The following is a 23,935-nucleotide window of genomic DNA, read 5'->3' as shown; positions in this document are numbered from 1 at the left end:
AGTGGCCCAGAGCAGTTGAGGGATCCAAAAAGGCAAAGCCCTTGGGCATTTCTGGACCTTATTCTTAATTCTGAACCAAATCTTTCATCTCCACGTTTAAAAATAGTAAAATGTTATTAACTACACTCTTTACTATGAAGACAGATCTACTTGTATCTCACAGAGACTCAGACTTTGCGGTGAGACGCTGCTAACTGCTCAGAGCTACTCTGAAGACTCTGCTCGATCACTCTCCACCCAGCCTCCCACACTGCCCTTCAGGAATGAGAATCACAACAGGGAAAGTCAGCTTGCATCGGGCTCTGGAATGCACTGAGCTGAGGTAGGCTGCTCATTCCTGAAGACTGGAGTAATGGAACAGAACGGTGGAGAGGCAGGACTGAGTGTGGTTCCCACTCAATTCCTAGCTGGCTGGTGACCTGGGTGAAGCTCAGCTCCCTCGGCGAAAGAGCTAATTAGATGAGTCTCACCCGACACTGGGTCCCAGGCGGAAGTCTGCGCTCTTCAATGACTGGCAGTACAAAGCTGCAGGAGCAGACACAGCAGGTGGCAGCCCCAGGTCCATCCCCCGCCACGGCCCTGTGCAAATCACTGCACCCTTCAAAGTCCCTGTCTGGTGCTGGCACTATGGCGTAGTGGGTTAAGCCTCCACCTGCGGTGCCAGCAGCACATTTGGGCTGCTTCACTTCCGATCCAGCGCTCTTCTATGGCCTGGGAAAGCAGGAGAAGGTGGCTCAAGTGCTTGGGCCCCTGCACCCACATGGGAGACCAGGAGAAGCTCCTGGCTCCTGGTTTCACATCAGCCCAGCTTTAGCCGTTGCAGCCATTTGGGGAGAGAATCAGTAGACAGCAGGCCTCTATCTCTCCCTTTCTCTATCTGTAACTGCCTCTCAAATAAATAAATCAATCTTAAAAAAACCAAGTCCCTGTCTGTCACTTGCAGAATGAGAATGATGAAATGACAGCCTATATACCACCCTGCCCAAAGCACTAACACATGTGGTGCTTTCTGAATACCTCAACCAGAGGCCTTTTTTTTTTTTTTTTTTAAAGATTTATTTGAAAGGCAGTGACACAGGGAGAGGCAACTTCCATCTATAGGTTCACTCCTTAAACAGCTGCAATGGGTCCAAAGCTGTGCCAGGCTGAAGTCAGGAGCCAGGAGCTTCACCCAGGTTTCCCACATGGGTGCTAGAGCTTAAGAACTTGGGCCATTCTCTGCTGCTTTCCCAGGTGCATTAGCAGGGAGCTGGACTAGAAGTGGAGCAGCCAGGACTTAAACCAGTGCCCATATGGGATGCCAGTGCTGTAGGTGGTGGCTTTATCTGCTACACCACAGTGCTGGCCACAACCAGAAAGTTTTAGACTTACGCTCACAGAGACTTTGACACCAGTAGTACTGACTGTTCCTATTACCTTGGTCCTCATCCTTAAAACAGCAATTGCATTTGGGAAATTAGTCATTCCTTTATTCTGAAAATCAGCAACTCAGAAGTGAAGCAATGAAAACAACTTCCTGTTACGTGCTGAGTGTCACTAGACCTGCCTCCTCGTGGGCAACAAGGCTCATGAGAAAAGCAGAAGGAAAAACAGCTTTCTCTCCAAGCCCAGCAAAAACTTTAGCCCCGGCGGTGTGAGAAAAAGGATGCAGTTCAATTCTTGTTCAAAAGTTAGCAAAATGGGGAGCAATTAAGTGACAGGTGTTTGAGCCACACAGGTGACCACAGCATACCTGTAGCTCCCAACCCTCTTCCTGCTGGTTCTGTTATTTAAATATTTATTTGAAAAGCAGAGTAAGAGAGAGAGAGGAGAGTAGAGTTAGAGTGAGAGTGAAAAGACAGAGAGCAAGAGAGCCAGAGAGAGAGAGAGAGAGAGAGAGAGAGAGAGAGAGAGAATGAGAATCTTCTACCTGCTGGTTCACTCCCCAAGTGGCAGCAACAGCCAGGGCTGGGCCAGGCCAAAGCCAGGAGCCAGGAGCTTCTTTTGGGTCTCCTACCTGGGTGCAGGGGCCCAGGGACTTGGGGCATCTTCTACTGCTTTCCCAGACGCATCAGCAGGGAGCTGGATGGGAAGTGGAGCAGCCAGGACTTGCACCTGCACCCATATGTGGGTGCACCGTAGGCAGAGAATGCTGACACTGTAGGTGGCAGCTTAACCCTCTATGCCACAAAGCCAGCCCTTGTTATAAGGAACTTAGAAAATTGTCCATCGACTGAGAAAAACTGCACAGATAAGGTACTAGATTGCTACCCAAGGGCTTCCCTACTTCCTAGTCCGGCTTCCAAGACCCTCTGGGCCTATCTCCAGCTCCCCTTCCCAGTGTGTATCTTTGTCTTCCCTTCTGGTTCTTTTCACTTCAGCCAAACATGTGGATTTTCTAAACATGTCCTGGGCTTTGCTGCTTCTGGACACAAAGCCTGGCACACAGCAGACAGAGGAGGCCAGCATCGCGCTTGGCCTCATCCATTTCCCACCTCCCTTCCTGCAATGCTTTACCCCCACACCATTCCCAGGAGAGCACATTCTTGGAGGATGGCACTGAGAGCAAAGAGAAGCACGCCAGAGCTTTTCGCCCTGCCTGTCACTATGGTCATTTGTATAGACTCCAGGTTTCAAGCGGCTAAATATGCCTCCTGGTGGGGCAGGATTCAGATCCCATGGGAACCTGCAAGCAGTGAGCTCATAGTTCAGTCTGGATAACCTCACAGGGAAAACATTCTCTTCTCTTTCTCCTCTGAGAACCTGGCTAGTTTCCAACTTATGACCTTTAGGGTAAAGACTTCAGTTGCCTAAACAGTAATTGGGGAGATTTAGCCCAGAAGCATCCCTGAGTGCATGGCCAAGCAGGGCTTTCTCTTCTAAAGGAGATGCCTAAGCAGACAGCTCCCACAGAGAGGATGACGTCAGCAGGCCCCGAAAGCACACGTTACAGTGCCAACCCATGAGTCAGAGGCCAAGGGAGAAGGAAAAGCAACGCAAGGGGAAGGGCCATTTCAGTGACTGACCAAGTGATGGCCCTGAGACGCTCATGTCCAGCAGGGGCACTGGCATGGCACACATGGTGGGACACTGGGAAGACCAAGGTCAGGGCTCTAGCTTAGCTTTACCACTAATTAGCTGTGAGACCTTAGTTAATTTATCATTTAAATATCATCTGTAGGGGCCGGCGCAATGGCATAGTTGGTAAAGCCACCGCCTGCAGTGCCGGCATCCCATATGGGCGCTGGTTTGAGACCCGGCTGCTCCACTTCCCATCCAGCTCTCTGCTATGGCCTGGGAAAGCAGTAGAAGATGGCCCAAGTCCTTGGGCCCTTGCACCCGAGTGGGAGACCCAGAGGAAGCTCCCAGCTCCTGGCTTTAGATCGGCCCAGCTCTGGCTGTTGCCGCCATGTGGGGAGTGAACTAGCAGATGGAAGATCTCTCTCTCTCTCTCTCTCTCTCTGCCTCTGCCTCTCTGTAACTCTTTCAAATAAATAAATAAATCTTTTAAAAAATAAATAAATATCATCTGTAAAAAGAAAATGTTGGCAAAAAATGGTCTGCAATCCTCATTCTAGCCTCTGGGGAAACGTGCAGCCATGAAATTCAGCCTTGACTCACAGGGACAACAGAAAAGCCCAAACAGTGGAAGCTGGGCTAAAGCCAAACGAAAACACCGACCCACACACCAACAGCACATTTCTGATAGCTTCCCCCTGCCATCAAATACAGCTTCATTTAATTCTGGACAGTGAAAGAGAACAAAAGAAAAAATTACTAATTCATCACAAAATCAATTTTTACTTTTTCTTTGAAACCTTTCTCAGGTTTTCAATGTCTTTTTTTTTTTTTTTTTTTTTTTGACAGGCAGAGTGGACAGTGAGAGAGAGAGACAGAGAGAAAGGTCTTCCTTTTTTCCGTTGGTTCATCCCCCAAATGGCCGCTACGGCCGGCGTGCTGCGCCGATCTGAAGCCAGGAGCCAGGTGCTTCCTCCTGGTCTCCCATGCGGGTACAGGGCCCAAGCACTTGGGCCATCCTCCACTGCCTTTCTGAGCCACAGCAGAGAGCTGGACTTGAAGAGGAGCAACCGGGACTAGAACCTGGCGCCCATATGGGATGCTGGCACCACAGGCAGAGGATTAACCAAGTGAAGCCACAGCACCGGCCCCAATATGTCATTTAATTTTAAATTGTCCTTATCCTTTATTTTTTTTAAAAGATTTATTTATTTATTCGAAAGTCAGAGTTACACAGAGAGAGGAGAGGCGGCGGCGGGGTGGGGTGGGGTGGGGGGTGTCTTCCATCCACTGGTTCACTTCCCAATTGTCCGCAATGTCCGGAGCTGCACCGATCCAAAGCCAGGAGCCAGGAGCTTCCTCCGGATCTCCCACATGGGTGCGGGAGCCCAAGGACTTGGGCCATCTTTTACTGCTTTCCCAGACCATAGCAGAGAGCTGGATGGGAAGTGGAGCAGCCGGGTCTCGAACTGGCGTCCATATGGGATGCCGGCGCTTCAGGCCAGGGCGTTAACCCACTGTGCCACAGCGCTGGCCCCTCAATATGTCATTTTAAGAAACATAATGAGGGCCAGAGTTGTGGTACAGTGGGTTAAGCTGCTGTTGGCGACTCTGGCATACATATCAGAGTGACTTTTGAGGCCTGGCTGCTCCGCTTCCAATCCAGCTTCGAGTCAATGTGCCTGGAAAGGCAGCAAAAAGATGGCCCCAAGTGCTTGGGTCCCTATGAGTCATGTGGGAGACCTGTAAGAAGCTTTTGGTTTCTGGCTTTGGCCTGGCCCACCCCTGGCTATTGCAGCCATTTGGCGAGTGAACCAGAGGATGGAAGATGTCTGTCTCTCCCTCTCTCTCTTGATCTGCCTTTCAAATATTTTAATAAATGAAAAGGAAAAAAAATTGAGGAATTTTAACTTTTGGGGAGAATATCATCTATCCTCAAGAATTCATCATTGGCCCTTAACCCTCACTTCCTCACATGTGAAGAAAGGGTTTCTAGCAATGGCAATGGGAATGATGGGCAGTGAGCTATCCTTCTGTAGACATGGGCCTGCCTGGGTCTGTCCATTGCAGCTATAACAATACTGCTCAGCAGAAATGAGTTCATTCACCCAACAAGCAACTGACTTAAGTATTTAGTATTCACACCCAAGTAGCCTCAATCAGAACCACAAGTTGTTTGATAGACCCTCAGATAATTTAGGGTTATAGTTCTGACAAACAATTATACCTGGGCCATATTAGGACAGCAATGAATGCAAAAAACGCATGCTGAATGAGTGAGAAGATGGTGGCTTTCCTAACTTTCAGAGAGTTAGGAATGAAGAACTGATCATACACAAAATCAAAGGCCAGGGACAGGTGTCACGGCACAGCAGGTTAAGCTACCACTTGAAATGCTGAGATACCCACATCCCATGTCAGAGTGCGTGGTTCAAGTCCTGGCTGCTCCTCTTCCAGCTTCCTGCTGATGTGCCTGCAAGGCAGCAGTGATGCCCAAGTACCTGGGCTCCGCTGTCCCTGAGGGAGACCTGGCTGGAATTTCCAGCTCCTGGCTTCTTACTGGCTCAGTCCTGGCTATTGCAGGCAATTGGGAACTGAACTAGCTCTCTTTGCCACTCTGCCTTTCAAATAAATAAATAAGGAAATTTAAAAAAAAAAAAAAAGGTCCCCGAAAACGTAATGGCCTGTGTAGTGTCTACAAGACACTGTAAAGCCTAGTGACTTGCTTTAACATGCTTCTGGGCAGGTATTATGGTGCAGTGGGTTAAACCACTGTTTGGGATATGCTCATCCCATAGCAGAGTTCTGGTTTGAGTCCTGTCACTGCTTCCAATCCAGCTTCCTGCGAGTGTACCCTGGGAGGCAGCTTGGCCTTTGCCACCTACGTGGGAGACCGGTAGAGTTCCTGGCTCCTGGCTTTGGCCTAGCCTGTTGCAGGCACGTTGGAGAATAAACCAGTGGATGGAAGACATCTCTCACTCTTTCTGTTTTTCTCTCTCCCACTCCCTTTTGATCTGCCTTCCAAATACATGAAAATAAATAAACATTTAAAAAGGTTCTAAAAATAAAGTTTTAAATCACTTTTTAGTGTAAACTTTCCAATATTTTGCAATATGTCAAAATTAATTGAGTTTTGAAGACCTTTAAGTATGTTTAACTATTGGGCCCTATATACATCATTCTAGTTTCCTCTAACAGGAATTATAATAATTTCTCTAAAAGGACAGAAAGGGAAGATGCCTCACCTTGATAATCTTTTCTACACCGGAAGAGCAGATCATGTAGGTGTGGGGATTAAAGCGAACCTGGTTAACAATAGACCGATGCCCTTTCAGCACCATGAAGGCTCCGTTGACCACCCTACCAATGCCACCTGGGAAGACAGAAGGAAACAAAAATCAAACAATGAAATGGATGAAAGTAAACAGGTTCCAGTTATGGCAGATGAACAGCTGGCATGGGAGCCAAGGTTTCTCATTAACTACGCCAGCAGCAGAACGCAGCATCTTACAGATAAAGTTGTCATGGAAAGAGGGACAGGACACCTGTCATCCCAAGAGCCTCTGCGTAGCCCGTGAGCACTGCCCTCGCCCACCTGCTACAAATCCATTGTCAGTGAAACCACAGGCACTTAAAACATTTCTTAGATTTTTGATCTCCAAGTTAGAGGCAAAGTGCTCCCTTGGAAAAGGCCAATCACGAGCAAAATGAGACAGAATTGCCTGGGAGTAGGTAGGTGGCTGAGCCAGGGACATACAGAGCCAGAGGCACATCATGACTGAGAGGCATTCACAAAAAATCTTTGATCCACTTGTCCTCAAGTTTTATGATGAAAATAGCAGAAAAACAAAACAAACCCCTCTGGGAAAAGCATGGAGGGAATCCACGTCTTGCCCACTATGCAGGCAACACTAACGGTAAAGACTTGGATCGCCTTCATAATAAGCAGGGCCCAAGTATTAAGAACCTGACTTGGGGGATGGGCTTTCAAAACATCAAACACGGATTAAAGTGGCCACTGCGGGAAAGGACCATCCTGTAGGCTGTCCTCCTCAGTGAGTGACGAGAGTACCAGAGGCCTGGAACTTAGAACACAGACAAAGATGCTGTCATTTATAAGTCTGGGGTAAACTCGAGATTCCTCTCTACTGGGAATGGTCACCTGCAGCCACTACATCAACAACTTGGGCCCTGGCCAATAGGCAGAGGGTGCTGCACCCTGACACAGATGAGGCTCAGCTACTTAATCAGGGAATACCTGCTTGAACCCCAGCAGGAGTATGGCACCCCTGGGGCACACGGCATCCTGCAGCACAGTTCCTGCTCCACATGCCCCCATCCGACTCCCAACCCCACCCTGTTCAAACATTCATTCTCAACAGTTTTCGTGTCTCCTTGTGGGACAATGACTACAGCCTACTTTCCCCAGAATCACTCGGGTCCCTGGCATAGCAAGAAGATATCCCTCTTTATTGCCATATATAAGGGTATATGTATATACATTGCCAAGTAAATAAGTATACTCCAAAACCTTCATGAGAAAATGGAATTCAAAGATGGTTAGTTTGGTGCAAGAAATTTTTGAAATCCATGTATAGTTTTCTCATAATCACATTTTCTATGAACCCTGCATACATCTCTCTTTTTAAAAAATGACTTATTTTATTTATTTGAAAGACAGAGATACATAGAGAGGTAGAGACACAGAGAGAGAGAGGCCTTCCATCTGCTAGTTCACTCCCCAAATGGCTGCAATGGCTGGGGGCTGAGCCGATCTGAAGCCAGGAGCAAGGAGCTTCTTCTGGGTCTCTCATGTGGGTGCAGGGACCCAAGGACTTGGCCGTCCTCTGCTGCTTTCCCAGGTGCATTAGCAAAGAGCTGGATCAGAAGTAGAGCAGCTGGGATTTGAACCAGCACCCACATGGGATGCTGGCGCTGCAGGCTAGGCTTTACCACTGTGCCACAGCACTGGCCCCACATACATCTCTTTATCATCACTAAAGGTTTCGGAACTGGACTGACCTGCTCCTTGGTGGTACCAACTTAGCCAGATCCCAGGTACTTACTCTATCTGGTGGGTGACAAAACGTCCCTTGCCTACATTTTTTCCCATATTTGACTTTATTAATATTTAAATTGTTCAGGACGAACAGCATATGTAAAACTATGTTTTAGCCTACCATCAGAGAGTGACTAGGGTATAGGACTGGAAGGTGTTCAATGGAGACCAGGATCAGGAAAGCACTGAGGTGAATGGCTTCAGTGGGAACCTTAATCTGAGTGTACTGTGTTCCCTGGGTGCAGTGGGGTGAGGGAAGGTGACCTGGGCCTAGCCAAAATAAAAAAATAAACTTGAGAGAATTAAGAGGAGGGATCCATGGGAATCTAAGGGACCTAAACTAGTTGAGCCATGGAGGGATCTCAGCCACACTCCAGGTGTTCTTTTGGGCTTATTTCTTTCCTAGATGAAGCTGATTTGACAAGCAGCATTCCTGTGTAGTCTCCTCTGAATTATACTTTCCTAACATCCTATTCCTACTCCTTCTCTCTCAACGTAGTCACTAGCAAAGAAGCTGAGCTAAACCTAGTACCAATCACTCTTAATCCCAGTGCTTCCCAAAAAAAGTTTTTTTGAAGTGACTCAGAGAATGTATGTGCTTTATCCCTGGTCATGCAGCCAGTGAACATCAGAATCAGGTTTTGAACCAGTCTGGCTACAATGCCTAATAAGCTTCAAGTTGTATCAGGATTTGAATAGGAATGGAGTCCACAGCCTATAACTGATCTCTACATCTTTCTGGCATCTACAAGCAGGTTGGTTGGTTTTCTTTGGAATTCCTCAGTTAAAGGGGCTGTGGACGGGGTTAACTCCTTCCAGTGGTGTGCTGAGCACAAACTTTATAGAACTTGATTTGTTTTATTTACGCTGGCATACCTGGAGTGGCGGTGGGGTAGGTAGTGGCAATGCATAAAATATAGCAGGTATACAGTAAGTACATACTGAATGACTAGTGTTCCAGGAGAGTATAATTTTAGAATAAGTAACATCAGGAGAACCAATAGAAGGTTTCATATCTTAAAAACAATCAGCTACTACATCACTAGTTTTATCAACCAAACCAATCTTTCTGTCAAATGTTACTTGGAATACAATTATAATAACTTTCAGATCCAAAGAATAATTGAAGGGTATCAATGCCTACAAATTCAGACCAGGGAAGACTGTTTCCATTAATCCTCCACTGAACTGTGACCGCATCTGACTCCTTTTCTTGGCAGCAATTTTAATATAAGGTTTTTTCTCCTTCTTCCCACCCAAACTGGTACCTAGGAAGTCAGAAAAAGAGGACTAAGGCAACAGAGCCAAGAGATTGATGGTGTAGACAGGTGCAGAAAGAAATATTGTGGCCATCTGCTGAGGTAACCAGGGCTGTGTACACAGAAGCATAGCAGTGAATGGGCTTCAGGGAAGTTCTCTATCAGCTCTTTCCTGGTTTCCAGGTTCAAATGATTGAACACAGCTGTTGCTACAGAGCTTAGCTACAATGACTTTTTGAGAACACATTTTTATTAGCCATGAAGATCTGTGTAAACCAGATAGCTTCTGCTTTAATCTGAAATGGCTAAAATTAAGATGCCGGTATCAGTATCCTGTCCTCCACCACACAGGCTGCTGGTCAACAGTAGGACCAACTGGAAAGGATTAGGCAGGGAATATTTTTTTCCCAAGAAATATCTGACTTACATGATCTCCTTTCAGGGCTCTCTCCAGCGCTGTGGGTGAGGACCTCTTACTCCTTGTGTGTTGAGCTGAGTCACCACATACTCATCAGTAATGGTACCAATGAATAAAACAGCACATTCCCAGGAAAAAGGCTATGACTCATCCTTGAGCTACTACTGTCTATACAGCTCTGTGCAAGCCAACAGTCGTGTCTCTGGGCCGTCTGCCCCGAAAATGCTGACATGCTGACACTTTGTGGGCTTCACTGGAAGTCAAAATTTCTCATCTATCTTTGTTTTCAAAGAGATGCTAGGGAGATAGAGAAGGCGATGTAAATCTCCCTACCTGTTCTATTGTAAGACCTCAGAAAACTAGAGCAGTTCATCTCCTAGAATTCCAGCATCAGTGACTCACTCCTCAGACGACCCCAGGATCCCAGGAAACTCAGCACTTAGCTAAAGACCTTCCTAAGAGACCAAGGCCAAATATGCGCTCCAGGGAAGGCAAGGCGCTGAGCCTGCAGGTCCTAATTTTCCCTCTCCTTCTCCTCCACTTAGCTTCCTCTTTTCATGACATTCAGCCAGGGGTTTAATCCCCTAACCTCTCAAAGGTCAGACCACAACTCCCATTTCTAGTCAACTTCAGTCATTTCTTACTTGCCAATTTCATTCACTACACAAAGCCCTCCAAGAATGACTACGCTTTTGGCTCAAAAAGCTAAATGCAGTCTGCTCAGGATTTCCGGATGCCTCAGGCCAGCAGCAACCTATCAATCATGCCAGGAAGTGGTTCTCAATGGCACTTGGGACTATACAACAGGACATCTCAGTGGATTGCACTGAAATCAACCCCAAACACAGAGTCAGAGTCTTGGGATTTTTCTCATCTCTCGGTAACCCATTAACTTACCTGTGGGACAAACACCTCTGTGAGCCCAGGAAGAAGTCCTGGAAAATGCTGAGATTAGGCAAAGCAAAGGGCGAAAGGAGCAGTGAGGAACCAGGACAAGGACAAGAGACCAGCTGACTGGAAGGCAATGACACAGACAGGAAACCAAGAAAACAGGAGACAACATTTGCATTACCAAGCAATATAGCACTGGCTCTCAAGAAGACAGCAATAACCGTGACCCTCCATGATTCAAATGTTGACATCCAAGATGGTAAGAACACAGCCACACATACACGAAGGTCCTGACAAACAATTGCTAAATGGAAATCACTGAAGAACACTTTTTTTTTTTTTTTGACAGGCAGAGTGGACAGTGAGAGAGACAGAGAGAAAGGTCTTCCTTTGCCGTTGGTTCACCCTCTAATGGCCGCTGTGGCTGGCGCGCTGCGGCCGGTGCATTGTGCTGATCCAAAGGCAGGAGCCAGGTGCTTCTCCTGGTCTCCCATGCAGGTTCAGGGCCCAAGCACTTGGGCCATCCTCCACTGCACTCCCGGGCCACAGCAGAGAGCTGGCCTGGAAGAGGGGCAACCGGGACAGAATCCGGCGCCCCGACCGGGACTAGAACCCAGTGTGCCGGCGCCGCAAGGCGGAGGATTAGCCTATTGAGCCGTGGCGCCAGCCTAAGAACACTGTTAAGAGCAGTATTCAAAGTCTCTATATTCAGGTTAAGGGACAAGTTTTTGTTTTGTTTTGAAAGATTTATTTGAAAGGCAGAGAGAGAAAGAGTAATCTTCCACCTGCTGGTTCACTCCCCAAACTGGCCACAACAGCCCTGGATGGGCCAGGCTGAAGCCAGGAGCCAGCAGCTTCTTCCAGGTCTCCCATCTGGTTGGCAGGGGCCCAGGCACTTGGACCATCTTCTGCTGCTTTCCCAGGTGCATTATCAGGGAGCTATATTGGAGTGGAACAGCAGGGACTCAAACCAACACCATATGGGATGCAGGCACTGCAAATGATGGCTTAATCTTCTATGCCATAGTGCCAGCCCCAAGGGATAGATTTTTGGTATTCAGCACTTCATGGAAAAGCCTCATCTGGTAGCTCTAGACTAGGGTATCAAAAAAATTCTGCAGGGCCCAGTATTGTGGTGCAGTAGGTTAAATCACCACATGGGGCACCAGTATCCCACTTAAGAGTCGGTTCAAGTCCCAGTTGTTCCACTTTGGATCTTGCTCCCTTCTAATGCACCTGGGAAAGCAGTGGAGGATGGCCCAAGTTCTTGGATCCCTGGAATCCATATGCCTATGTGGGAGGCCTAGATGGAGTTCCAGGTTCCTCGCTTCAGCCTGGCCCAACCCCAGCTGTTGTGGCCAACTGGGGTATAAACCGGTGGATGGAAGATATCTCTTTGTCTCCTCCTCCCACTTTCTCTGTAACTCTGCCTTTCAAATAAAAAAACCCTGCAAAATATACTGGCAAGACTGTGAGCAAATACTCAGAAGAGGCAGTACGACTTTAAAGAGAAAGAGTTGATGTAGACGGTGCTGTGTCATAGCAGGTAAAAGCCACCGCCTACAGTGCCAGCATCCCATATAGGTGCTGGTTCTAGTCCTGGCTGCTCCACTTCTGATCCAGCTCTCTGTTATGGCCTGGGAAAGCAGTAGAGGATGGCCCAAGTGCTTGGGCCCCTGCACCTGTGTGGGAGACCTGAAAGAAGCTCCTGGCTCCTGGCTTTGGATCAGCCCAGGTCCGGCTGTTGCGGCCATTTGGGGAGTGAACCAGAGGCTGGAAGACTTCTCTCTCCCTCTCTGCCTCTGCCCCTCTGTAATTCTGCCTTCCAAATAAATAAATCTTTAAAAAGAGACAAAAAGTTGAAAAATCAAGTAACAATAGTTATTGAAATTATATAATAGATAGCAAATGTCTATAATTACTTAGTCCTTTCCTAAAACATTAAGAATTGGGCTTGGAAAAATTTAGCATGGATAACATGATATTCACCAAAGAAGCCAATGGTTGATTCAATCTTTAAGATTTGACACAGCTGTCCCCTCTCTGACACCTTCCTTCATTTGCTTTTTTGCAGAAACAACTTTTGGGCCAGCACTGTGGCACAGTGGGTTAACGCCCTGGCCTGAAGTGCTGGCATCCCATGTGGGTGCTTGTTTGAGCCCTGGCTGCTCCACTTCCGATCCAGCTCTCTGCTATGGCCTGGGAAAGCAGCAGAAGATGGCCCAAGTCCTTGGGCCCCTGCACCCACGTGGGAGACCCGGAAGAAGCTCCTGGCTTCGGATTGGCACATCTCTGGCCATTGTGGCAAATTGTGGAGTGAACCAGTGGATGGAAGATCTCTCTCTCTCTCTCTCTCTCTCTCTCTGCCTTCTCTCTGTGTGTATCTCTGACTTTGAAATAAATAAATAAATCTTTAAAAAAAAAAAAAAAAAACCCTCTCTTGGTGTTCCTGCCATTACACTGTACTCCCTTCTCCTTTTTGGTACTTCACCTTGACTTCTAAACATAGGAATGCCGCAGGGCTCAGTCCTGAGCACCCTGCCCTTGACTAGCTATTCTTGCCGGGTGATCTTATGCTTTAATTACTATCTACATGCTATTAAAGCTTGGAATGTTATGCCCAGTCTACCCTTCTCTAGAACCAAGAACTCTGAACTATTTATTCAGCATCTCTACTAGACATTTAAGAGACACCTGAAACTAACTGCCATCCCACCCAACCCTTTGGCCATCTTCAGGAAATCCCAATGGTTTACCTTCAAAATATATCTGGAATCCAACTCCTACTCCCTTGGTTCAGGTCACCACCACTCCCCTGTATTAAGAAACACTTCTACTGGTTATCCCCGTCACTATCCTTGGCAGCCCCATTCCCATCAGCCATCCTCAGCTTGGCAGACAGACAGATCCTCTTAAAACAGGTCAGATCATGTCACTGCTCTGACCAATATTCTCTACTGACTGCGCACTTCACAGCAGGAGCTTCAGGACTGTATGCTCCCTGCCCCATACAACTTAGATTTCCCTTCTGCTCTTCTCCCCACTCCTTTGTTCTGTCTCAACGTGTTGGCTTCCCTGCTACTTATCAAACACAGTAGGTAAACTCTTACTTCAGGAAGTTCATATTGGCTCTCCCTTAAATGTTCTTACCCCAGGTTTCTACAAGGCTCTGTCAATACCAACGGTTTTTCAGTGAGGCTTATACTGAGCATCCTATTTAAGCTGCATTCCCTGACCCTCACCCCCATCACCTCCTATCCTCCGTGCTTGGCTCTACTAGTCCCACTTCTACCTTTACACATACGATAAGATGTGTCTATTGCTCCACGTCTCTCTCCCCTGCTAGCGTAGAAGCTCCATAACGGCTAGGCCGGTCTCTGCTATACTAAGTCTCTACAACAGTGCCTAGAACACACTTTTCAATAAATATTTGATAAATGAATAAAAAGATGTGAATATACACTGGAATACAAATACACAGGAAAAAGAAAACTCTCCAATTGTGGGCTCCATCTCCCAACCCATATATTATCCAAGTGTTTCTCTTTCTCCGGGTTCCTGGCACCAGTTTCAGACATCTCTTTTATATCATTTTTACTGTAGTAGCAGCAGAGAAATAAGGGGGCTGAAATCCTATCTTTCAGGGTCTTTAAAATGTTAATTCTATGAAACTTCACCAATCTCCTGAAATCTCTTCAAGCTCCCCTTAATTATCTCGTACATCAGCCTGGAATCCAGTTTTAAACTGAGAGTGTGTGTGTATGCACATACAAGTCCCTTTTCTCATCTCTGTTATATTTCAGGTTCTTTGAAGACAAGAAAATGTTCATCTTTTGATGGTTCAGAGTTTTGCAAAATGTCTTACGTAAAGACAATACAAGTGAACAAGCTGAAGTAATAAGCTTGCAACAGACTGAAGGAGAAGATAACAATCTGTTAAAATGAGGTTTAATAAGTAGCTGTTACGACAATCTATTTCATTCGTCGCTGAATTAAGAGTTTACTACTGGGGCCCGTGTTGTGCTGCAGTGGGTTAATACCACCTGTGATGTGAGGATCCTATATTGAAGTGCCACTGGAGCCCCAGCTCTGCTGCTGCTTCTTTTTTTAACAGAAAGCTTTTATTTAATAAATATAAATTTCGTAGGTACAACTTTTGGATTACAGTAGTTCTTCCCCCCACACCTGCTCTCCCACCCCAAACCATCCCATCTCCTACTCCCTCTCCCATCCCATTCTTCATTAAGATTCATTTTCAATTATCTTTATATACAGAAGATCAACTCTATACTAAATAAAGATTTTGACACTCTTATTTATGACGTCAGTGATCACCCGAGGCTCTTGTCATCAGCTGCCAAGGTTATGGAAGCCTCTTGAGTCCACATATTCCGTCAGTATTTAGATAGGGCCATAATCAAAGTGGAAGTTCTTTCCTCCCTTCAGAGAAAGGTACCTCCTTCTTTGATGGCTCCTTCTTTCCACTGGGATCTCACTCACAGAGATCTTTCATGTAGGTCATTTTTTGCCACAGTGCCTTGGCTTTCCATGCCTGAAATGCTCTCCTGGGCTTTTTAGCCAGATCCAAATGCCTTAAGGGCTGATTCTGAGGTCAGAGTGCTTTTTAGGGCATTTGCCATTCTATGAGTCTGCTGTGTGGCCTGCTTCCCATGTTGGATCATTTTCTCCTTTTTAATTCTATCAATTATTATTAGCAGACACTTGGTCTTATTTATGTGATCCCTTTGACACTTATTCCTATCTTTATGATCAGTTATGAACTTAAATGATCACTTTAGCTAGTAAGGTGGCATTGGTACCTGCCAACTTAATGGGATTTGGAGTCCCATGGCACATTTTTCTAGCTCTGCATCTAGTCCAGTTCCCTGCTAATGTACCTGAGAAAGCAGTGGAAAATGGCCCAAGTTCTTGGGCCCCTGCCAATGTTGAAGACCCAGATGGAGTGCCAGGTTACTGGCTTCAGCTTGGGCCAGCCCTAGCCATCACAGCCATTTGGGGAGTGAACCAGCAGATGGAAGATCTCTTTCATCCCTCTGTCTCTCCCTCTCTCTGTCACTCTGGCTTTCAAATAAATAACAGAAATCTTAAAAAAAAAAAAAAAAAGTTTACTGCTACTATGAGGACAAGGTGCTATTCCTCTTTCTGGCACATTTAAAAGAGGTACCCAAGCAATCACTTAGCATTGACAAAAGGTCTAGTGATCAGATGCAGTCTTCAAGTTTTAATGCATAAAGAGAAGTACAATCAAGGACACTGACAATACAGGGAGAGAGTGGTTACCTTCTGGGGGGCACAGAACAACCTGAGAGATGAGAAAAGCCAGATACTGTCAGTAAAACTCAGATCCATAGGCAGGAGTGTTTGTACAAAGAAGCCAGTTATTCTGAGTACTTCTTCTTCCTTTTTTTTTTTTTAAAGATTTACTTTTTTATTTGAAAAGGTTACAGAGAAAGAGACAGAAAGACAGAGGCAGAGGCAAAGAGAGACAGAGGCAGAGACAAGAGATCGATCTTCCATCCATTGGCTCACTCCCTAAATGGCCACCAACAGCCAGGGCTTGGCCAGGCTGAAGCCAGGAGCCAAGAGCTAGGAGCTAGGAACCAGGAGTTTCTTCTGAGTCACCCAAAAGGGAGCAGGGGCCAAGTACTTAACTATCCTCTGCTGCTTTCCCAGGTGCATTAACAGAGAGCAGAATTGGAAGTGGAGCAACTGGGACTTGAACTAGTGCCCATATGGGATGCTGGCAATACAGGCGGTGGCTTTACTCACTACGCCACAGTGCCAGCCCCACATATACTGATCTTACTATAACAAGAAGATATATAAAAAAACCTTTATGGGAATGGGATTAAAAGGTGAATTTATAGTTTATTTTGGCATAAAAATATTTTTGAGGGGTGGGCGTTTGGCTTAGCAGTCACTCCTGCATCCCATACTGGAGTATCTTCAAATTTCAGCTCTGGTTCCAGATTCCAGCTTCCTGTTAATGGACTCCTTGGGAGGCAGTGGTGATGGCTCAAGTTATTGGGTTCCTATCACCTACATGGGAGATCTCGATTGAGTTCCCAGTTTCCATTTTCAGCCTGGTATAGCCCTTGGCCATCAAGGGCACTTGGAGAGTGAACCAACAGATGAGACAGCACACGTTGTCTCTCTCTTTCTCCTCACATAGTGTCTCAAATAAATTTAAGAAAAAGTGTTATTATTTTTTTAATACATACACAATGGGGTCTTCAAAAAGTTCACAGAAAATATGCATTATGAAAAAAAACTTCATGGATCTTAAAATTTTTCTACCAAGATAAACTTATCTTTCAACTCCATTTTTCACATTTTTTTTGAAGTACCCTTATACACAGCAAAAACACTGTTTTACATTTGTATGCACACAGCTTTCAGAAAGCTTCTGAGACTATTAAATAATCACACAATATAAGGCAGGGTGGAAGTATTTTACAGAAGAACTTAGGCTTCGACAACTAGTGTTACACTATCTGCCTACAAGTCATCTGATGGCAGCACTGGCCTTGAACCCAGGTATGATTCTAAGCATAAAGTTCCTTCCACTATTCCAGTTGGGCTTTCTAATGTAACTATTGGTCTACTTATTTTATCTTTAGTATCAGCACATTAAAACAGATACCCTTCCTACCTACTTCAGCAGTGTAAAATATTCTGATGGGTTTTTTTCTAACACAGCAAAATTCATAGTCTATTCCTTCTTCTGATTTTTAAAGTGATTTCCAGATACAAGTTATTATTTGACATCAACTAAAAAAAGTGGACCTGATCTTGCCATGTAGCAAGTTTTCTGGTGAACACAGGTCTTACATCTTAAAACAATCTCAGTCCACTAGGAAGTCTGTGACTTACGCAGCCAATTCATTAAGTCAGTCTACTTTCACACAGTAAATGACTTTCATCTGTGTGGAGTTTGTACAGCATTAAGAGAAACTGGCAGTTTCCAAGCAGGACAATGGAGAACAACATGCCCTTGCCTTTGGCCCACACTCAGCACGGATCTCCATCCGGTTCTCTCAACATTTGGCACATACTGAAAAGCACACAGCAGGCGTTCAATAAGTGCTGACTGCTTGTCATCGAAAGTCAAGTTTTGACTATGACATGAAGGTATAGAACAGCAAGTCGGCTTCCCTGTGTAGCTTGCCTTAGTGTATTATATTCAAAAAGTCTGCACAGTGAGAGAGTGTGTAAGGGCCCTGTGTAAGCCAGCAAGGCAAGAGGCTGGATGAGAGGCCTCCTCACAGGATTTCTGCATCCAGGCATTCACAGCTGGAACCCAAGGGATACATCTTTGGATGGCAGAACCTCTTTGGTCTTTTTTTTAATCTGTGAATTAACTGCCAATATTTAAAAATACAGATATCCCATATAAAAATGAGAGGTGCTAAGTATTCCTGAAGCCAGTTGAAAAGTGGGCTAAAAGCAGTGTATCCAAAACACAGTGAAAGAACAATGAACCATCACACTCCCCTGAGTGCCCCTTCCCGACACAAGCAGAGGCCTGGGAGTCGCCAAGTGCAGTTGACTGAAAAAAGTTTCAGAGTCGGTCAAACAATAATAAATGAAATATTTTTAAATAAATAAATATAAAAATAAATAAAAAAGAAGTCTCAGACTGGGGACACAAGAACAGCTGGTGGAGAGGTTTAATAAAAATATGTACATCGGATTCCCTTATTTAATTCTTAGAGCCACAGCTTAAGTGCAGGCAAATGCCCTCCAACTAGGAGATTGAAGATGCCTCTTTTGGGAAATTGACTGATTTCAATAGTAGAAAGTCAATCAAAACGTACAAAGTTGAGAATTCAGTAATATTATTAGCACATTATAGGGAGAGATATGATACAATCATGTTTTTTTAAAAAAAAAAAACAACAAGATCTATATTGATTCAAAATTGTATACATGTATAACTTTGAAAGAGAAGTATTTAATTATAGAATAGGAAAGGAGGAAAAAAGAAACTTTATAAAATTATGAGAAGTATTTAACTATAAAAAATAGTAGAAGTAGAGAAAAAAAGAACAAGAAGGAATAATAGAAAGGAAATGGAAAGATTCATCAACAAAGGGGGAAAAAAGAAAGTGGGTGGGTTCTGTCAAAGCAGAGGCAGGAAAGCTGTCCCCAGACGAGGCGAGGCTCAGGGTAGGCACTGCAGTGCAGCAAGTGAAGCTGCAGCTAGGGTCGCCTGCGTCCTGTGTTGGAGTGCTGGTGCAAACATCAGCTCCTCCTCTCCGGATCCAGCTTCCTGCTAATAAACCTGGGAGGCAGCAGATGATGGCTTATGTGTTTAGGTTCCTTCTACCCAAATAGGAGACATAGTTGTAGCTCCTGGCTCCTAACTTCAGCTGGTCCAACCCTGGCTATTGGGGGAATGAACCAGTGAATGGACAATCTCTTTTTCTCTATCTCTAGTCCTGTCTTTCAAGTAGATGAAAATAAATAAACATTTCAAGAAAATAAATTGCTTTAATTATATGCAAAGCAAGATGCTGATCAAACAGACTTGCTGTGATTGATGATGTAACGTTGAAGAGTGATTCAGAGAAAACAGACTCCTCGACTACCAGTTAAGGAACCCAACACAAGAATAATCATAAAGTCCGCTTCCTCTCCTTGTGTGCAAAGAAACCCAAGTGTGAAGTAAAGGCGAGGGACCCAGGTTAGACCACAGCCCCTGTGGAAACAATGGGGCTTCTAGCCAAGCCTGGGGGTAGGCAGATCATGGGTTCTGTGGCCTCCAGAACAGCTTATGTGATGGAATCAAGAAGCCCAGGATTTTCCACTGGCCTCGTCAGACTACTTTGGCTGAATTTATTCAGTTAATCCTTAAATAGGAGATCAAACAAATTCAGAGGGAAGTCAGTACAGCAAAGAAACTGACATCATTTCTCTGAGGAACTACTAAACAGACGTGAGGGCACTATCTCCAGAGAGCATGCAGGAGTGGCCATGAGTGTTAAGAAGAGGAAGGGACACTGGGGACGCACGCTTACAGAGAACGGTGAGGACACAGCGAGGAGGCAGACATCTGCAAGCCAAGGACAGGCTCCGGAGAAATGAAAGCTGCTGGCGATTTAATCTCGGACTTTAGCTTCCAGAGCCGTGGGAAAGCGCACTCCTCTTGTTTAAGCTGCTCACCTGTAGTATTTTATTATAGTAGTAGCCCTGGTAAACTAGGTGGCCCATACTCTAAGTCAGTACCAAAATTAGCAAGGAGAGGGAAAAAAGAAAACCCTAAAACATTATTGCCAATTCTTTTCCATTCATGTATACAAACATGAAAAAGGTTTGAGAGAATGGCCTTCTTCTGGGGGGAACGGGGATGGGAGGGGATTAATCACTTTCTTTTTGAAAGTCACACTGACTTAATTAAAAGCTTTCCAAGATCAGGTAAACGACACAGTTAAGGCCAAAGATCATTTCTCAGCTAATCAATCTAGGCTGCATAGGGGCGAGAGAGTCAATCCAGAATGACCTCCAGCTAGAACATCTCTTCATTCCGGGAGACCGCTGCCATCCCACAGGTTGTGCTTCAGAGGTAACTGCTTCACTTACGCTTTCAAATTCTAGAACAGGAAAAGCCTTTTCCCAACTTGTTGGCAACCAGACCACAGCAACTGGATAGTTAAGCTGAAAATGGACCTCATCAGGTTTTGAAAGGCAGATGTTTGATTAACAATATTGTTAATTCAGCAACAGGCAAAGTTGAAAGTTTCCCCTAAACTCTGAGCAATAGGCATATTTGTGTAATACACTTGGCACAGTGCTCTATTATTTTCCTAATGGCCATTTTCCAGTTTGAAGTCATGAATCACCTGGAGCAGATGGCTGCACTGAGCCGTCTCTAAGTATAAAGGACAGACATTTTTCTACCCAGCAGGTAATGTTCACTGAGCCCGTGAAGATACTATTATCAAGAATGAAGAATGGTCCATACTGTTTGGAAGTTCAGATGGCTTAGATCCAAATTTATGGGAAGTACAGGCTCTTCTCAGAATATATCTAGAGCAAATGCAGAAACACTTTTTTTTTTTTTTTTGGACATCTGGGCTCGGCAAAACTCCAGGGAACATACCTGTCCATCAACAAAGAACGCATCACCAGGGAGGTTAACATCACCAGGGAGACCAGAGGACAAGAGGAGGCCCTAACAACTGTTTGTAGAGTAATGAGCAGGAACATAGAAATGGATAATAAAAGAAAAGCACATAAAAGAAGACAGAAATATTTCAGGTGTGAAACAGGAAGAGAGAGGAAATAAAAAACACAAAGATCCATGAGGCCTACCAAAAGCTTTAGGAGGAAAAAAATTTAAGCACTGTTTATATCAGAATAGGGTATCTTTGAGAGATAGTTAAAATCTGGCTTCTAATTTTAAAATTTTTATTTATGTATTTATTTTATTTAAAAGACCAGCAGAAAGAGAGAGAGAGAGAGAGAGAGAGAGAGAGAAACTCCTATCCATTGGTTCACTCCCCAAATGCCTGCAGCAGCCAGGGGTAGACCAGACCTAATTTAGGAACTGGGAACTCATTCTGGGCCTCTTACATGAGTGGCAGGGACCCAAGTACTTGAGCCATTACCTGTTGCCTCCCAGGGTGCATATTTGTAGGAAGCTGCAAATGAGCAGAGCCTCAGGACTTTAACAGAGTCAATCTGATATGGGGTGTGGGTATTCACAGTCAAATACTTGACCCTAATTTTTATTTTAAAATTTCCTTTGGTCACTTTCTGACAAACTGTTTATCATGTTAACAGAGAAATATCTTGGGGCCAGTGCTGTGGCTTAGTGGGTTAGGCCGTCACCTGCAGTGGCGGCATCCCATATGGACGCCAATTCAGGACCTGGTGGCTCCACTTCTGATTCAGCTCTTTGCTGTGGCCCGGGAAAGCAGTGGAGGATGGCCCAAGTCCTTGGGCTCCTACGCCCGTGTGGGAGACCTGGAAGGGGCTCCTGGCTTCAGATCAAAACAGCTCTGGCCTTTGCAGCCAGTTGGGGAGTGGGCCAGCAGATAGAAGACCTCTCTCTCTCTCTCTCTCTGTGTAACTCTAACTTTCAAATAGATAAATACATCTTTAAAAAAGAGAGAGAAATATCTTCCTGTGTTGTTATAGATGTGTGATCTCAGGGCACAGCACGCCAAAAGTCAATAGAGCCACAACAGAAGGGTTCACTCTGGGGCGACACTCACCTGCTTCTGGATCTGCAGGAATTCTCCACATGTACAGGTTGAAGTCATCAGAGCCTGAGAGGATATACTGTCGGGACAAATATACTCTTATTATTACTTTTATACTGTGGACATAATTATCCAATTATAATATATGATAACTGTATATAACACAAACATATACAGACTTATATATGTAGCCCCCATTCAGAGAGACATATAAAGAAATAGATAAACAAGACAGATGAGCATATAACTATAAGGGACACCACAGAGCAAATATCCGCTAAAAATACAATCAAAATTTGTTGAGTTGGATAAAACTCAATAAAAACATAACCAAATTGAAAAATGAGCAAAAGACTTGAACAGACGTTTCCCCAAAGAAGACATATAAATAGTCAAAAAGTACAGGAAAAACAATTAAATATCACTAATAATTAGAGAAGTGTAAATTAAAATCACAATGAAATGTCACTTCCCACCTATCAGGATGGCTACTGCTAAAGAAAACAAACAAGCATTGGTGAGGATGGGATGAAAATGGAGCTCTTGTGCACTGCTGGTGGGAATGTACCAGCCCCGTGTACCCCTGTGGAAAACTCGTCTGACGCCCTCTGATCCAGCAATTCCAATCCTAGGTATACATCCAAGAATTGAATGCACAGACTCTAAAACTCTTATTCAGTCTTTAAAGGAAAGAAACCCTGCCATATGTTTGTTACAACATGGAAGGACCTAAGGACATTATACAGAGTATGTAAGAGTAGTGCAATTTATAGAGGCAGGAAGTAGAACAGTGGCTGTCAGAGGCTGGGGAGAGAGGAGGATGGAGTTATTACTCATTGAGTTTAAGTTTGATGAAAAAGTACTAGAGATAGATGGTGGTTGTGAATGTCCTTAATGCCACTCAGTTGTAATTTTTTTTTAAATTTAGAGTGGAAAGTAAGAACTAGGGGCTTCCCAGACACTCTCATGCAAGGCTAAGCATCCTCAACTTCCTGCTGTCAACTGACATCTTTGAGCAGGAAACCACTGCCAACCCAGCCACGAGTTAGTGCCAAGGACATAAGCAATCCTTTATGTGGCAGCTTCAAATTGCTTGATCTCCAAAGGCAGGACACAAAGCCAGATCTACTCTAATTTGGACTCACAAAAGCATTGTCTAACACCGTCTAACAGCAACAAGTGAACACAGTAAGAGCTCATTCATTTCTGAAGATTAACAAAAGTGTTTTACTTTAAATTGAGGTCAGGATCACTCCCTGTCTTTTTGTTCCATCTGCTTATTTTCCTACAAAAAGAAAAGCCTACACTTCCAAAAAATTTAACTTGAAAATGATACTATGAACAATTCTAAAAAAGTGTTAAGTCCAGCATACCTACAATCTCATGCCTAACATACAAAAGGTTCGTGGGAAATGTGTATTATGAAAAAAAATACATATGGATTTCAAAACATTTTTGTGCCAAAATCAACTTGTCTTTTAAAAAAAATCTATTTATTTATTTGAAAGGCAGAGTTACAGAGAGAGGGGGGGATAGAGAGAGAGAGAAAAAGAAATCTTCTGTTGGTTCACTCCCTAAATGGCTGCGGTGGTTAGAGATGGGCCAGTCTAAAGCCAGGAGCCAGAAGCTTCATCTCGGTCTCCAACATGGGTGCAGAGGCCCAAGGATTTAGGCCATCCTCTGCTGCCTTCTTAGGCACAGCAGCAGGGAGATGGATTGGAAGTGGGGGCAGCCAGGACTTGAATCTGTGCCCATATGGGATTCCATATGGAATGGCAGCTTCAACCACTACACCACAGCACCAGCCCCTAAACTTGTCTTTTAATTCCATTTTTCTAAGGATTTTTTTTTTGAGTGCCCTTATATTTTACTAAATACTCTGCAAGTCGTTCAAAAATCAATTTAGTTCAAATCACTTCGAACAGGAGAAAAGAGGCAAAGGCAGGCAGATTTAGAGGTAAAGCAAATGCTCTCCATAAGGGCGAGGTGACTGCCCAGGGCACAGTGGAAAAAGCAGCAGGCTCAGTTTCTCATCTGCAGAATGAGAACTAGACTGGTTCTTCCAGGAGGCTTATTTAATATT

At 44.8% G+C, this 23,935-nt stretch overlaps 1 protein-coding gene across 3 annotated transcripts in view; it reads right to left on the bottom strand.

Moving 5' to 3' along the window:
- Positions 1-23,935, bottom strand: part of DCAF5 (DDB1 and CUL4 associated factor 5) — a 112,615-nt gene that overhangs the window by 4,687 nt on the left and 83,993 nt on the right. For all 3 annotated transcript variants that reach the window (XM_062181263.1, XM_062181261.1, XM_062181262.1), the window contains exons 7-8: positions 21,865-21,931; positions 6,243-6,370 (exon numbers count right to left, since the gene is read on the bottom strand). In XM_062181263.1, coding sequence (XP_062037247.1) covers positions 6,243-6,370; positions 21,865-21,931 — 195 coding nt within the window. The remainder of the gene's footprint in view (positions 1-6,242; positions 6,371-21,864; positions 21,932-23,935) is intronic.

This window comes from Lepus europaeus, chromosome 22, assembly GCF_033115175.1.
Source record: "Lepus europaeus isolate LE1 chromosome 22, mLepTim1.pri, whole genome shotgun sequence".
Classification (NCBI taxonomy): domain Eukaryota; kingdom Metazoa; phylum Chordata; class Mammalia; order Lagomorpha; family Leporidae; genus Lepus; species Lepus europaeus.
The sequence above is the reverse complement of the archived record's forward strand: the minus strand, read 5'-3'. Positions and strand labels throughout refer to the sequence as shown.